General features: G+C 43.7%; 1 protein-coding gene and 1 pseudogene across 1 annotated transcript; both read right to left on the bottom strand.

Moving 5' to 3' along the window:
• Positions 1–16,821, bottom strand: part of LOC136304163 (inhibitor of nuclear factor kappa-B kinase subunit beta-like) — a 237,338-nt pseudogene that overhangs the window by 129,125 nt on the left and 91,392 nt on the right.
• Positions 9,405–16,603, bottom strand: LOC136304171 (tissue-type plasminogen activator-like). The gene is made up of 11 exons (XM_066207802.1): positions 16,582–16,603; positions 16,175–16,306; positions 15,678–15,791; positions 15,131–15,305; positions 14,476–14,567; positions 14,042–14,216; positions 13,615–13,700; positions 12,978–13,173; positions 12,084–12,449; positions 10,547–10,695; positions 9,405–9,691 (listed from the first exon to the last, which is right to left on the bottom strand). Exons 1-9 carry the CDS (start codon positions 16,601–16,603, stop codon positions 12,296–12,298), a joined length of 1,146 nt encoding a protein of 381 aa, XP_066063899.1. The 3' UTR covers positions 9,405–9,691; positions 10,547–10,695; positions 12,084–12,295.

Here is a 16,821-nt window from a genome sequence, read left to right as displayed (position 1 = left end):
CAGAGACAGAAAATTATTTTGAATCTATTGAAAGCATTGATGTTAAATCTCGTTACAAGCTGAAGTCTGTAACAAAAAGTGCTATTTCCTACAGGACACTGAAGGACTGTAGGACACCATGTCTCCATAGGCCTGGGAAATGTGTTTTTAAAGATACTCCTTCAAAGGCTTCATCCAGAGTTTGGACAAAACTAGATGTCCAAGTTTCCTGTCTCTTGAAGTAACAAGTAAAAACAATGTTTTGAAGACTGTCAGGACAATCCTGGAAACATAAGAGCAGTCCACACAACCTCAAATCGTTCTCTTTAAGGAAAATGCTGGAACTGCAAGTTGGCACAAGGCAAATTTGCAAAACTTAAACATTTCCACAAGTTTTCTCAGCTGTTCTGCAGGGTTGCTGCAGTGTCCTCTGCTCCCAAAAAAAACAGGTTTTCCACTGTTTTTAGCTGCAGCTTAGCAGTGGTGGGAAAAACTGTGTTTTTGCAGACAGAGCCATCAGCTGGAAGATCTGAAATACTTTTCAAGACAAAGTTCCTCCTCTCTCATTCCCCAAAAGCACTGTTATAGAGAACCTACGTTATGGAAAACTCTCCACATACAAACCTCTGCACATTAACAGGGAAAGAAAACAAGATTAAGAGAACACTGCAAGGACTGTAAAGTAAGAGGAATTCCCCTACAAATTGTTTTGGTTCTAATACTACTTCTAGTATGAACAGTTTCTCACTTCTATGATAATATCTTGCTTCATCCCCGAGTTCCCCAAAGCATAACAACAACTTCAGAAAAATAAAACAAGCATTGGGTTTTGTTTTGGTGTTTTGGTTTTTTTGTTGTTTCAAAACACAGCAGAACACAGCAATATTTTCCCAACTGAGCAAGACAAAGTCACACTGTTCATTGCCACTCTGCCTTTTCTAATTTCCTGGTGTAAGCAAAAGAGATTGCTCTAGCCTGAAAACAGGAGTTATCATCCACCATCAAACTCAGCCTAAGGTATTAGCTCACATCTGTAATGATGATTCAAAGCTGCAGTGATCAATATCACATCACAAGTGTCCAATCCAGAGGGCATTAAAGGATCCTGTTACTGCCTATCTGAAGGATCACACCGGAGTTTCAGATGATATCAATGCAAAGGTAGAGAAAAGAGAAAATTCTCACCCCACAGAAGCAGCAAATTAAACTCTCTTTAGGAAGCTTCAAGCTTCTACTTCATGTGGAAACTATTTTACTTCAATTTGTCATTTCCATGTTAAGACACAAGTTTGTCCCATGGAGGAGAACCCCTTCATAACCATCCACCACAACCTGAGGGGTTTTTTTTTTTTCAGATGAGTGTCTAAATATTACACACACAAACAGCTGCAGGTAAACAGAACTTTGTCAACCCAGCTCAACACGGAATGGAAAAGGAAAAGCAGACACAGGGAAGTCAAAAGTCAACTAACAAAACTCAAAGCACATTGAAGAGAGCTGTATTTAAGCCAACACAGCTAAGAACTGCCAGCGGCACAAGATACAGGATTTTGTTCAGTGTTACAAAATGCCAGGTTTTTTTCTGCTGATTTACTAGATTTTGTGCAATTCTCTATTTTTAATAGAAAGATAAAGCTCATGAGTCACCCTGAAATCTGCAGCCAGGTTCTTTCACTCTCTCCTTTCCAAAGTGGCAAACATTTCAAATTAAGCTCTAATACAAAGAATACAAATGCACTAAAAGCTGTCTGTTCTTGTGTCCTGTATCAAGGTATGAAAATGGCACAACAGTGTTAAAAAAAAAGGGTTCTCTGGTACACAAAAAATGAGAATAGGCTAATTTTTACTACAGTGACTTTGCCACAAATCACTTTTTGCCCAATGCAAAGTTAAAACGCAAAGGGCAAAAAACGGTTCCCTGTAACTAGAGCAAGATCTACTTGACAAGTCAGTCACATTAGTGATCTTCTAGTCAAAAAAGGAACTTTTACCAAAACACAATATTCCCGCCCTGTTACACAGAGGGACTATTTGTAGATCTTCCACTGTAGTGCAGTCTGAAAACTTTTAATTTCCATTTCTGGCTAAAATTATTTTTTTTATCTTGACGTATGTTTGACATCAGAGAAATATTGGATGAGTTTAAAGTACAAGTAGGGCTTGTCTGCCCTCCTTTTCCTAAATTTATTCAGCCTTTTCCTTTGAAAGCAAACACCATTCTACATCTACAAATTCTACAAATCCTGCATCATAAGTCCCACACCTACAACTTCCCCACAATTCCTATGCAGCTCCATCCTCTACTGCCACAAGTACCTGGCGGCTCACTGAAGGAAACCATCACTTTTTTGGTTCTCCAGTTACTGTCAATCTTTCACTCCCTGTTCCGATTTAGTGGCACTACCCTGCTAAACTCCTATTTGGTTTGTGCCAGTTCTTCCCACTCCTTTTTCCTACCACCTTGTCTTGTCAGGCTCTTGCTGCTTTCTCTCTCCCCAGTCTAGCATGCATGAGGACCCTTTATGCCCAAGATACAACTCAGAGAAGCTTCCTGTCACCACATTTCAGAACCTCCAGAAAACTCACCTGTCATTAGGTGTAGCAGACTTATTCCAAGAGCAAAATGAAATCAGAGTTCGTTATTTCTAAATATACTTGTGATAGCTTTGATGGTTTTTTCCACCTCATTCCTCTCCTTACAGTCTAAAACATGAAGGTCTTAACCTTCTTTGTTTAGTAGAGAGTCAAGTTCTTGACTACAAGCACAATCAAGAGGGCAAAATTTTCCACAGCACATCACTGACAATCAGCAGAAACACACTGTGCATGTACAACATCAGAACTGTAGGCAATTTCAAACCTTATTCTGCATCCCGACATACCAGAGACACTATACACAGGGCATGAAATGAAAAAATGGCAAGAACTTTGTACACAAAACGTAGAAGGCCTTTGCCAGGAGTGAAGAGCAAAACTTTGTACAATACAAGCCTCAAATGTAATGATATTTACATGCTAAAACAATGACAGCCACAAATGACATAACCTTGCTTTTCTGTATTACAGAAACAAGGGTCGCTATTCCAAGTGGAACGTGAGGGCGGTCTGGCTGAAAAATCCATCACCTCACTGACCTCCACGGTCGATTGAACTGATTTGGAAGGCTAGATGAGTGCCCCATACAACATCAAGTCTGAGGGCATCCATCCTAAAGCTGTTTGCTCGCAGAGAACAACCCCCCTGAGCAGACGAAACCATCCATGTGTCAACAGTACATGGTACCTGCACTCCCCAAATACAGCAGCCAACGAGGCCCAGGTGGATTTGGAAGAGAACGTGAGTAGTCCAGCTTCCAGGACTGCAGGACACATGGAAGTGAGACCACCCCCAAACAAGCTCAAAACCAATTTCTAAGAGAAAAACGGGTAGTCTGTCTTCCAGGATTGCAGACACATGAAAGGGAGAGCCCCTAAACAAGCTCAAGATCCAGTTTTTGGAGAAAACAGGGTACTCAAACCACCATGACTGCAGACATACATTAGTGAGACCACCCCAAACCAATTCCAGTTTTATCTGCAGAAGAATATCAGGTGGTCAAGCTTCCAGGAGCAGAGACACATGAAAGTGAGATGCCAACAAACAAGCTCAGGGTCCAAATGTAGGAGAAAAAAGGGCAGTCAAGCTACCTAGACAGCAGATATATCAAAGTGGGACCACCCCCAACAAGCTCAAAGTTTAATTCTAGGAGAAAAAAGGGTAGCCAACATTCTAGAACTGCAGACACATGAAAGTGAGACCACCATGAAACAACCTCAAGGTCCAAATGAGGCAGAAAAAGGATTAGTCAAGCTTCCAGGACTGCAGGCACATCCAAGTGAGACCACACCTGTTATGAGTGGGCCAGGAGACAAATCTCCCTTTAAATGCCTGTATTAGGACAGCTTTGGGCGGGGAACCCAAGGGGTCACACACACCGCCACTGCTCCCTGGAGCGATGAGGACGAGGAGGTGAAACAGCTTTGCCAGGTGCCCGACAGAGCCGGGGCTTGCGTCCCCACGAGAGCCGCAGGAAAGCACAGGCTCGTTGACAAGCCGAGGGCAGTCACGCAGAGAGGGCACTATCTGACTTATGGCGACAAGACACGGAGCCCCAGCAAGCAGCCCCATGTTCTCCCTGCTCACTGGGGTAGTTTGGAGTCCTGTCTGGCTAATGGCTCACCGGCCCTAGGGGTTTTTAGGCGTCCACTCCACCTCCTGTGGGCACTGCAGTCCCAGGGAGTTCTCTGGTTTGCGTGTCGCCATCAGGGCTGTGAGGGGAGCAGCGGGAGCACGGCCCCACGGGAAGGAGACAGTTTCAAAATGGACACCGGCTCGAAATGGGGGGTGAGGGAGAGCGGAAAAGGTACACAAATGAACTTATTCACATGCAAACTTGTCACGATCCGCTCACACAAGCGGGGTTCGTGATGGTTCGTTTTAGGGATCTCAGAGCGCAAAAGACACAGCGGGGGACAAACTCAGTTTACTCAATCACAAATGCACCTTTATTTAGTGCCAACAAATGCGATAGTGGGGAGAGAAAAGGAGAATAGTAAGAAAGACAGAAAAAGAGGAGAAGGGGATTATAGCTACCAACATGGAGGGTCGAGTCCTCGAGGCTTTTGAAGATGCCTATAGACGCAATCTTCTCCAGTGGGGAGATCTCAAAAGTGAGTGGGAGTCTCCAGGGTTTTTATAGTCCTCTCCGAAGCGACAGGCAGTTGGCCAAACAGCTGGGGGAAATCATTGCAGTGTGTTCATTCAGAGAACCCAGAACAAGTCGGTCATCAGCAGGTACAGTGTCAACCAGTCCAAGTCAGCAGGTGCAGTGTCAGCAGGCGCGGTCACTTCACCGTGACTTGCCCATTGTTTCTGCTCAGGTTCTGATGTTCCCATATGGGTGCTGGGTGTTTTCCATCAAACACACCTGCAGGCAGCACTTGGCCAACATCCCACCTCAGCCAGGCCAGAACTCCTGTGTTGAGATTTTCAAGTCCCTTTTAGGGGTTTCAGTCTCTGTCCTTGACGATGGTCGTGAGGCAGATGAGGGATCTTCGGACCGTCTCTTACACAAGGGTCGGCAGGGGAGAAGATCCCACTTCAGGCTTCCACAACCCATCTCCAGGTTTCTCTCTAAGCCCTCCCGGTGTAGCAATGTATCTGAATAACTTGGGCCATTTCCTGTATCAGCCAAACTGTTTGTAGTGAAGATGACACCTGCAGTCTTCTTTTCCAGAGTTCGCAGGAATTCATCAAGGCTACAGGAACAACAACAGCTCTGAAAATAAGAGCCTAGGAAAGCCTCTCCAAGAAATGCAGAACTCAGATAGGAGACACATAGCACGGTGATGGACACTTAACCAATTAAGTGCCCTGAAAGATGCGTGCGTGCGTTCCTGCCTTCCTGCCTGCCTGCGTGATGGAGAAATAACTTAGCCGACCGAGAGAGACACCTGTACCCATGAAGAGTAGTGCTAGAAACTGGAACTGTAGCTTTATGTACACAAGAAAGTAGCTGCTGTTAGAAGCATATTGTTTCCTTCATTTCAGCAGCCCATTTTCCCCCTGTATCCCTGTGGCTACCTGCTCCCACTGCAGAACAGAAGCAGCACCCAGCCAGCAGCTCCTCAGTCCTGGCAGGTCAGCGGCACTTCCAGGAGCACACCAGACTGGCAGCAAATTGCCCAAAGGGCACTCAGCCCTAGACCCTTCAAACCCTCCAAAGTAGCTTGGCCAGGGGGCAGGGTCAGCACCAAAGACACAGACACCAACCTCAGGAGCTCAGGGTCATTGGTGACAGCTCAGAGCAGCCAAGAACCTCCCAAGGAGAAGCTCAGCAATGCTCCCCAGCACTGCTACCCAAGGTGACCTACAGGGACTGAGATCCAGCACCAGGGACCCTGAGCCTCACCCCCAGCAGCTGGGAATCCCCTGTCACAACCCAGCCCTGAAGAGCCCCCCCAGAACTGGCAATTCCCGCGGGTGCGTCCGCCCGCAGGCCAAGAGGCTCCGGCTGTGCCGGGACAGGGCCCAGGTCGGGCAAATGCTGCAATAAACAGGCGCACACAACTCCCACGGCGGGAACAGCTGGGCTCAGCCTCCTCCGGCGTCGCCCCAAAGCCTGGCCAGGGCTTCAGGAGCAATGCAGGAGCTGCCTTTGGCCCCGCTCCTCCCAACAAGGCCACAGGACTCATCTCAGGGCTCTGTCCGGCCTCTGAACACAGAAAGGTCAAGCCATGTTTCACTAATGAGCACGGACCTAGCCCAGAACACTAATGATCCTGGCTACCGCACTGCCGACAGGATACAAACACAACATCTGGGTTGAAGGCTCACCCAGAGGTCAGCTTTGCCTCAAGACTCTGCTTCAGGCCTCAGGCCTTCAGGAAGTCCCAAGCTGCTTGAACCTCTGCGCAAAGCCTGCTCCCATCTCCTGTGGAACCTCACAGATCAGGCAGCACTTCCTCTGCCCACTCCTGAGGCTATTTAGCCTGCCAGCAAAGAGCAGGGGCTGACCTGGGAATGACAGAAGGCAGGGAGGGGAAAGGACCCTTTTGCTTCCATCCAGAAAGCCAAAGGCCGTCAAAAAACCCTCTGGTGAACACCTGAGCAATTACCTGAGCAGCACCGGGAGATGAGAGGCCTGGCACTCCTGACTCCCAGAGCTCCCAGGCCTGCCTTGCCACTCACCTTCAGCCCCCGTCTTGGACAGCAAGGCAATCCCAGGGATGGAAATCCAGGCTCCTGCTGCTCCTGGAAGGAGGCACCCAACAGCTCCGTGCTGTTTTGTTTACTCTTTTATTTACTGCTGAAGTGATTCACATTACTTGACATACTGAAAGGTTTCTTATATACATAAGGGTATCAGGCCCTTATGATGTACCGGTCTGAGATGGCTGCAAGTTCCTACGGAAGATGGAGCAGGGCAGAAAGGGGAAATAGGGAATAACATCAGTGACATAAGCTGGACGTAAGAAGGACTTCTGGGGGGGAAACATGAGGTGCAGCTGTGCACTTCAGTTACAAAAGATGCTGATGTCGACTGGGGTTCTGAAACAACTTGAGTATGACAATATCAGCTGCTAAGTCTGATGAAAACAAGCGGGCAGATGGCAGATATTATTCTAAGGCCTTGTCTCAAGATGGTGCTACTGTGTGCTGGAAGAGGACAAACAGGGATAAACCGTGTAAGAAGTGGAAAAGTTGATGTAAAGATGGAAACCATTTCAGGGATTTTTTTTTTTTTTTTTAATCAGGGAAGGATGTAATGGGTTAAGAAGCCAGAGAAAGGCAGTTAAATGCACTGAGCTAGGTGGCAGCAACTTCTGAGAAATGCAATGCAAGGTAAAGTAAGGCTGGAGAATACTAGATGCTAGCTATTGGACAAGGATTTGGTAATATATCCCAGATTAAGAATCTATTACAAAATGAAGGTTAAAGAAGCATTTGTAAAACTTTGGGGTCGATTCTGGGCCATTCTTTTAGTCAGCTACAGAGAAGATGTCTCAGAAGAGAGACCAGGATGAAAGGAATGAACAAGTGCAGAGATGGCAGCTAGGGCTTATCCAGCATTCTTTGTCAACTTGGATATTTCATGTCATGTTCTTTTCCAAGAATTGGTAATAGCTGCGAAGTAAAAGTCTTCTCTGCAGCCTACCTTTTTGTAGGTTCTATTTTTCTAAAAGAGATCTGTGTTAGGTGTGATTCAGTTACATTTTATGGGTGGCTGTTAGATCTCATTTTGCTCAAATACTGTATTTAATAGACTGTTTAAATTGCAAAACAAAAGTTGCCTTCCTGGGGACTCTGACTTGCGTTACTCAGTGAAATAATTTAGACTATTTTACAGACTGCAGGTATTCGGCAGGCTGGGGAATGCCAGGATAGTGAGGCACAAGAGCACCTGGAAGTGAGCTTAGGGGAAATGAAGGGAAATTAACTTGTATTTTTCTCAAGGTTAATAATAAAACCAGCAACAGCAACAACAACAAAAAAAATCACCAAAAACCTGAACTGTGACTCTTCATTAAAACACATTTTCTCATCCCAGTGGCTGGAATATGAGCCTTGTTGCTGAAGCTAACTGGACTTTTATCACTGTTTCTCTGAGGCCATTAGCGAAGGTTTCTAAGGTCAATTTCTAAGCCAGTAGCTAGAAACAGTAGCTAGACCATTTGTAAAGTTGCCATTTACAAAACCCCTTTGAGAGAGTAATGGCCATCTTGCCAAATCTCTGTTTCTATACCTGCTTAGATTCTTTATCTGAGTAGTTATTGTACAACTACTTAGTATCTGAGCTTATCAGAGAGCTCCTTAAAAACACTGGGAGTAAACGTTTCGAGTTACAATGTTTTGAATTTCCCAAATACAACAGGCTAGTTTTCTAGCTAGAAATTCATGCTAGAACTGAACTCCTTTTGTACCCTCAGTACAAGCGTTTCCTTTTGTAAAGTAGTAGTTACACCTGTTTTCTCTTTACAAAGCAATGGGACAAAAGAGAAGCTCTCAGAGAGGCTTCTCTCTTAGGATGTGCATAGATGGCACTTAGCATCATGTGGCAGCTGCAGTGCAAGGAAGTAACGCTGTTTACTGGGATTCTGGTTCATGGTGACTTGGTTGTACCCTGTCCCATCTTCTGTTAAAGGACAAAGGCAGCCTTGTGATATCTGACTTGGCCTTTACTGGTGGATATAAATCTAGCAGGCACTTAAAACAGCTGCCAATACACTTGTCCTTTTGTTTTGCCCTGCTGCGCAGAAGATACACCTTTTGCATCATATCAGATGATAATGCATAGAAATTTAATAGTCAGAAATATGCATTGATTCTGTGGTAGATCAGGCTGGTGTTAAATTTTTTACACATTCCATTACCAGGAGCAAAACCAAGTGAAGGAATAAAATGTCCTAATAAGCACGCCATCCTGGATTTGCTCAGAGAGTTTAAGCTTAAACTCAGTTAATTGGTTCCAAGCTGAAGAAACAAGTAGTATAGTATTCTGGAAATAAGCAGCCCATGCCTACGGCTTTTGTTCTTTCTACTGGAAATAAACTTAAATTAGCGAAGTCAAATGGTATAAGGACAGAGCTTAATGTCTTCAATTGCACAGTCAAATAAGGAGGAAGATGAAGTTTTCAGGAAATTAAATATCCCCTTCAGTTCACACACATTCCTAAAACAATACAGCTGCTGAAGAGATGCATGATGTTCTCTCTTGGTTTATTCACTCAGGGCCAGAATTAATTTTTATTGTACTTATGTGATTTGATGCAAGGTGAAAGTTTGGTGTTGTTGGGGAAAAAGATGATTAGCTTCTAATAACCTGTAATAAGGAAAGGAGAGCATTTTAAGAACATGACCTTCCCACACACTGCAGTTTGTCTTCCTGTTTTACTACAAGTAATAAGCATCCGGATGAATGGGAAGCCCTGTCAGCAAACTTAAAGCACCCAGAAGGAAGCTGTGAGGGCATGGCCGCAAGACTGCAAAGGTTTCATCTTTCTTTCTTTCTTTCTCAGAGTTTCATGGTGTCCTGAATCCAGTCAAGATAACGACTCACATTTGTATAAACACCAGGTATGTCTTTGCGGCCACAGCCTATTCCCCAGCTGATGATTCCAATCACATCCATACGATCGTCCTTCACACAGACCAGAGGCCCTCCAGAGTCGCCCTACAGGGAAGTAGCAGATTAGTAACAATCTCTTTGTTTGGTTTGGCATTGCTTTTCCCACCTCCACTGGCTTTAAGGGTTCACTAGTGTTTACAGAAATACCCCATGCAGTATGCTCACAAATCAAGAGCTCTTAGTACTTTTACCTAAGTCACTTTCATGTTTCAGACTGCCTCAATGCTCATCTTATGAGGAGAGATACAGAAAAATATAACACCAAGGTGTCTAACTTTGTATGGAGCTCATTTATGAAATGCAGGTAAAATGCTGAAAAGAACAAAGAGAGGAAGGCCTTTATTCAAGCTATAAAGATACAAGGGGTTTTAGACTGTGGTGTGTAACAGTAAGGCAAAATTATTAACTAGCTGTTTAAACAGAAAGGATGTGGATTGAATGCATGCCTTCCTTTTTCCTCATGTCATAGCTGTTTGTTCTCTACCATCTTTCAGCCTTTATCCTTCTTTGCACTACTTTTCAGTAGAGGAGCACCCCCTTCCTTCTACAGAACCTCCTGCTGAGTTTTGCATGCTCACAAAACAGAAGATACTAGGAAATGATGGGGTGGGTTTTCCTGTTCAGTTTTGTGGTATTTCCTGTATTTGGGATCTTCGGTCTGTGTTGCTCTGGTTTGACTGCTTAAGTGTTCCCTGCCTTCCCCTCCATGAGGGGTGGGGGAAGAGAAATTAAAGAGGAGCCACCAGTTCTATTCTGTTCATCAAAAGCCTACTAGGACTGCCATGTAGGCAAAAAAACTTCTTTAAACAATTTTCTGAAGCTTTTTGTTTAGTTAGCTCAAAGTACAGAGGAAAGAAAAGAGACAAGGAAAAGAAAAAAGAAGAACAGAATAGGGTTTACCTTGCAGGCATCATCAAGGTTCCTTGTGTCTCCTGCACATAACATACTGTCCGTTACTGTCCGGTTCTCTAGATACTGTGCTGTGCACCGACTGGCTGGGAACAATCTGACATGGCCTTCCTTCAGGTGCTCTGAATAGAACGGAGAAACTGGAAGGAAAATGACAACATATATACATACATATGTCTCTGTATGTGCATATATATGTTTTCTAAAAGTTGCAGCTCAGTTTCCATAGTTTAGGGGAGAGTGAACTGAAGTAGCTCTGTGGCTAAACTAAAATTTCCTTGCAAAAGGATTTTTTTTATATCTTGCGTGTTCCACTTCAATAATCAGAACCACTTAAATCTCGTTGAGAAAGAATATTGTCTCTTCAGCAAGCTAGAGAGGTTTTATGCAGGCTCCAAATTAAAGACTGCTGGGTTTCTTGGTGGATAAGTGATCTTCACAGAGTTACATCAATCAAAATGAAGTAACAGGAAATGTCTATGAAAATGCCTTAACCGTATGAAACAGGATCCTAACTTTTTAACATTAGACTTGTACTGACAAAAGTTAGATGCTTTGTCATACATAATACTGAGTAACTGCTACACTTACGTTGGAATGGAAGAGATTTGCATGGTTGATTTGGACGTGGGTTTTATTCTCCTGTACAGCTACAATTTCACAAAACTGGAAGTTGGCAGGATTGTTGCTATTCAGTAGAGTTTTGAATTACAGTTGCAGCATCTTTTCCCTTTCAGAATTTATCCTGTACTCCCTGTAAGCAATGCTGAGGACAAGCTTTAAAAGCACCTCTAAAAACACTTAATGCCACACTTACATGCTACATCTTTAGGTCTGTTCCAAAACCCCTGTGAGTCCAAACTGTGATTAGGTCTTGTATGATGGATGCTTCACAGTTTTTCTCTTACTAAGTTTACAAGTTAATGAACTTAAAGAAAACGGAAAAGGAAGAAAGTAAAATAAGAACTGGGGTTTTTTTTGTTTGCTTTAAATACAGGTCCAGCTGTGTACACTTTCACACACCTTTTATTTCTGTTTGTTACAGCTCACTTGAAAAGCAATTTAACCAGCCTTTTAATGTATATCTGGGATTGTTATTTCTTTAGCCTTTTTTTTTGCTACTCTCTGCATCTCTTAGAATAATGCGTCAATCTGCAACTGTATGGTATATCAAGGCTTGAGAGAAATGAATTTCTGTCCAAATTACAGTATCTAAATGTATTGAGTACAGCAGATGTGGCAGCCCTGATTGCAAATCTTATGTCTTTCCTACCTTACTCATTGTGCCTTTCTTTTTTAGTTTTGTACTGTGGAGAGTATCAGGGAAGACTCTACTAGCCCATAGGGCTGACAGAACTCAGATGAATAACTTACAGTAAAACTTGTTTTTGAGTAATTCCTACATACATTTTGTAGTGCTCATATAAGCCATTATGATACATTACACATTCAGTGGTGCTAAAGGCTTGAATTCTTTGAGGGCAGAGGACTCAAGGTCTGGATGTATAGACATGTATCTTCTACTTACATTCTTCATTTTTGCCATAACCAGAGATCTCACATTCAGTCCAGTCAGGCAGCTGCAGCTCTGGCATGGGGAGGCAGGCAGCACGTACAGTGCCTGTTTCAACAGCACAGTCTTCTGCATCTGACTTCAACTGCAACAGACCTGAACATGGAAAAATATCCCCATTTCATTAACCACAAATTTGAGCCAATCATGACCTTCCAGTCACAATGTCAGAAAAGTTTCTTACCAATATCATTGTTGAAATTTTCTGAGTCAAATCTCTGATGCACAGTGTAGTTCTTTACTTGAAACTTCTGTTCATTTTCCTCGGGAGTTGCTCGGGAAGTCCTACCCAGTACAATCTTCAGCTGATTTGTACTAAAGCTGAAGAACAAGAGAGTCTGTATTCCTGTGTTAACTAGAGCACACCTTTCCCTTGAAGATGTGCTGTTGGAAAGTCTGCTCTTTCTTTCTTTCTTTCTTTCTTTCTTTCTTTCTTTCTTTCTTTCTTTCTTTCTTTCTTTATTTATTTTTAGCTCTATTACTACTTCGTTACCCAGGCAGTTTGACTGCAAAGTGACCTATTTGCCTTCTTTTTTGCTCTATATGCTTACAGCCATCAGGGCAAAGTTCCTCTGCCAGCCCCTTGCTGTTCTCAAGTTTCAGATGGTTCTGCATGTGTATTGACAACTGTGTTCTTAAGGTAACTGATACTTTCCTGTGGTACCTTAATGCCATCCTGCTAGTTTGCCTAATTAAATGCCTCTCTGTAATGCTCAGCACAATTAACTATAATCTTTAGTGCAGACTTACTGGGATAAAGAGGGGTTTTTCCAAGTCTTATACCCTTCCAGTAAAGCTATACTGGATGCTTCTATTTTCCAGACCTTTTACCCCCAGTCCTCAACTTACCCTTCCTCAAAACAGTGAGCTGCTGACAAAGCCCAGCAGGAACTGATCAGAATTCCTCCACAGAGAAAATGCTCTCCAGGCACTTGGTGATACTTCACAAAGATGGCAGCTCGCCATGGGTGAGCTGCAATGTCTGCGTAGGAACCACCTTTAATCCTGTACCGGCGTACTCTGCGCTGCCGTAATCCACAGGTGGCTGTGGATGACAAACCCAGAAACAGGCTTTTTGTCTGGGCACTCTTGCTTTGAGTTAAGGTTAAGAGCCTGCTAGTCACCAGTCCATGTTGAGGCAGCTGGCCACCAACTGTTTAGTATTTGACTCACCGCTGTTTCCTAGGAAACTTGTATTCTGATTTGAGAAATACAGTAAGGAAACCCTGCCTTTTCCTGTCCTCCATTTCTGTAATCTTCCCTTCTGGCAGAGCAAGAGGCATTTCCATGAGAGTGGAGCTACAGAATCTCTTTTTGCTCCAAACAACTTTGTTTGTTTGTTTGTTTAACTCCAGCCCTTTTTTTTGCTGGAAGATGCTTGAGTGTAATACAGCTTTTTTTCTCCAGATCTTATTTTAATACAGATGACATGCAGGACTGTAATGCTTCAAAGAAAGAGTAGAACCAGGAGTGCTGGTATCCTTACAGCAAGTAGGCCCATTGCAGTACTCCCATGGGAGCTGATTTCCTTTCAGGACATGGCACCAGGGCTTGCTGTCATTATCCGGATTCCTGCAGCATAGGAAAGAGAAGAGCTATTTGTATGATCAGATCTGCAGAGAGTTTGCAGACACCTCAAGGTGTCAGACTGTGACCCGAGTGCATTTTTTTTGATATGGGGGGCCCTAAGGGGGCACTCCCTAAGTGCAAGTGAAATTTGCACTTGCAGAGCCTGATCTTAGGGAAGTATAAATAGGCCAGGTGGAATAAAATTACTATTGGAAGTGAGTTTCATTGCCACCAGTAATGTGCTTTATTAATCTGTGTATAAGATTAGAGCCTTGCCTTAACAGTACTGCAAGACAGTTTGGTGGGTTGGTTTTTTTTTTGTTATTCTATCAACAACTACATACCTACAGAAATTGTGACTACCAAGGCCCAGCTGGTAAGCATTTCTTCTCCAAGCAGTATATAGCTTGTTGACAAGGATTCGAGAATTCCACTTCAAACAGGTAGCTCCAGAACTGGTAACACTGCGGCTGCCGCGGTAATCTGTGCCTCTTCCAGATCTGCAGTTGATGTTCCTAACTTCAGTAAGAAAGCTGCACGTTAACCGATTGATGCAAAACTGTCGGTTGTTCCTAGGTGTGATTTCTGTCAAGGCATCTATATATTACCTCTATGTATCTCATTCTCTCAGTGTCTTAAATACTAAAAGCCTAAATATGGTATAACATGAGAGTTTCAACTTTTTAGGCTACAAAAATAGCCCAAGTTCACAGAGAACCCTTATATATGCAGCAAATAATGGAAATTCCAACATCCATTTCCTGTCCCCTGCATATACCTTTAGAACAGGAGGGCACACTGCAGTGTTCCCAGGTGTACCTTCCCCCTTTGTAGATATAGCACCAAGGTCTGGAATCCTCATCTGGGTTTCTGAAAGAGTTACAATATTATGCATCATTTTAAAGCTATTGCCAGTAGTGTCATGTAGGCCATCTAATTCGCTTAGTCCTGCTCTGCAGTGAAGATGTGGACTGAACCACCAGAAGTTGCTAGAATTCCTATTTTAATTATAAAACTGTGGAGTACACTGGTGTGAAGATGAGATGGCCAGTAGCTAGCAGGAGTGGACAGCATGTTTGTGCAGTTTAGGTCATGTACAGAAAACACTATACAGTTTTGATCAGAATTTGAAGCTGTAGAAAGCTGAATCAGAAGTGGAGTTTAGGGAGGACTGAGAAGGGGCAAGAGAAAGACTCTGGGGTGAGACACACTTGCATTTTGTAGTCCGCCACAGACATCAGTCTAGGAAGACCTGAAGTGCAGACACGTCTACAGACATGGCAATTACTGCTCACGGGCTGCACAGTATCTGCACCTGTGCAGAGTGTTCCCTGCTTGGTATCAGACTACAGCAAGCAGCCATTCTTTTGCTCCAGGCTCTTAGAATGGGCTAATTCCTGTGGCTCTGACCCTGTGTGCCATCAGCCCCTCACCTGCAGTAGTTGTGATTGCCCAATCCCAGTTCAGCAGCATCCTCTCTTTGGCCACTGTACAACCAGTCCACCAGGCCATTGCTATTCCAATTTAAACATTCAGTTCCACTCTCTGCCGTGCTCCAGATACCCCGATATGTTACTCCAGTGTCTTTGTAGCATTTAACTTCAGTATCTGAAAAAAAGGTAAGATCTGAAAATCTAAGGACAGCATACCAATTCTTTTCCCTGACAGTTTCCCCAGTCTCTGTTCTGTTTAAACTTGGCTCTCAAATGTCTTGTCTAGTAAGTCAGTGAAAATGCCCTGTCAGGCAGTCTGCAAGTGCATATGAAGGTCTTCAGTTACAAAATTTTAGAGTTTTATTAAGAGACACCTAGAACAACCAAGATGTGCTTAAAAGTTCTTTGTAGTATTAGCTTTAGAGTAAAAAAAGACAACTTACTAGAGAGCCTAGCCTACAACAGGAGCTTCTGGGTATCTCATCCTTGTGTACTGCACAGCTAACCCAAATAGCATTGTTCACAGTAGTTGATGTGGTATACTCACCTATTTCACACTGCTTCCCTGAGAAACCTTGGTGGCACTGGCAGATGCAGAGCTGTGGGGAATAATGTGCCTGTGAACACTGGCCCCCATTGTAGCATTTATTTCTGGTGCAGGCTGTGGAATAAGCAAAAGCCAGGAAATACTGTTAGATTTCACAGAAGCAAGAAGCTGGAAATGTAGACACACCTTTCATTTTCCTGTCAGTCTCTTTTAGCCTGTTCTGTTTTTCTCTACCCACCTGTTATTGCCATGTGCTTACAGCCTTTTTGTGTAGTGCTTCAATTTTTTCTCTGTTTCATTCTCTCCACATATTCTATCAGACTTTCTCAGCTCCATGCCCACTCCCACTTAGTCCCGCCCATGAGAGTGTGTAGTGGTATTTTCTTTTCTATCCTCTTCTATTCCCAGACAAATTTTCTGTGCAGTAACTCTGGCCCTGACAGTGGATGATTAGATGGACAAGCTCTCACCATTTCTTTTTTCTTTGTCATACTTACCTCTGACAGGCACAGTGTGGCAGTGACTCCGACCACTGTCACACCTACAGTATTCGATTCTGCTCCCTGAAAGCCTCAGCCAGGTCCCCCTGTATTGGTAAATTTCTGCAGATGAATTATCTGTGCAAATGGCTGTAATCGGAGAAAGGAAATCCTCTTTCAGTTCAGGGAAAAGACCTGGCTGAACAAAAGGACTCCCTTCTATTTCCAGGAGAAAAGCATCTGTGATGGGAGCATCTTTCTAATGGGTTGCCCTTTTTCCTTCTCAGACCACAACTGTCCCATCTCTCTCACTGCTGTGCTGCCAAATGTACTGTTCCACTATTGACTCGTCTCTCTTTCTTTCAAGAAGAGCAGAGGGAGGGGAAAACTTTGTTGTGGATGGTATTAACGCTCTGGTATTTTGCCTTCTGAATCTCTCATCCACATAACCATGACAAAAAGCTCTCAGGCTCTGTTTCTTCAGCATGATTTGCTTTCCCCTCCCATGTTCATAATGCTCCAGCTAACATGGTTTTAGTTAGCCTGGCTTACCTCTAGATCTGGCTCCTCATTTGAAACGCATGTGTAAGCCCTGCAAGCAAAGAAGGTTAATTCTGTGAGTAACTGCTCTCTTAAAAAAGATGAGAGAACAAGTTCCTTCAAAG

Source organism: Chamaea fasciata, unplaced genomic scaffold (genome assembly GCF_029207755.1).
Source record: "Chamaea fasciata isolate MVZ Bird 193981 ecotype frontalis unplaced genomic scaffold, bChaFas1.0.hap1 SCAF_55, whole genome shotgun sequence".
In the NCBI taxonomy this organism is placed as follows: Eukaryota; Metazoa; Chordata; class Aves; order Passeriformes; family Sylviidae; genus Chamaea; species Chamaea fasciata.
Note: the sequence above shows the minus strand (reverse complement) of the source record. Positions and strands in the feature narration are given on the sequence as shown.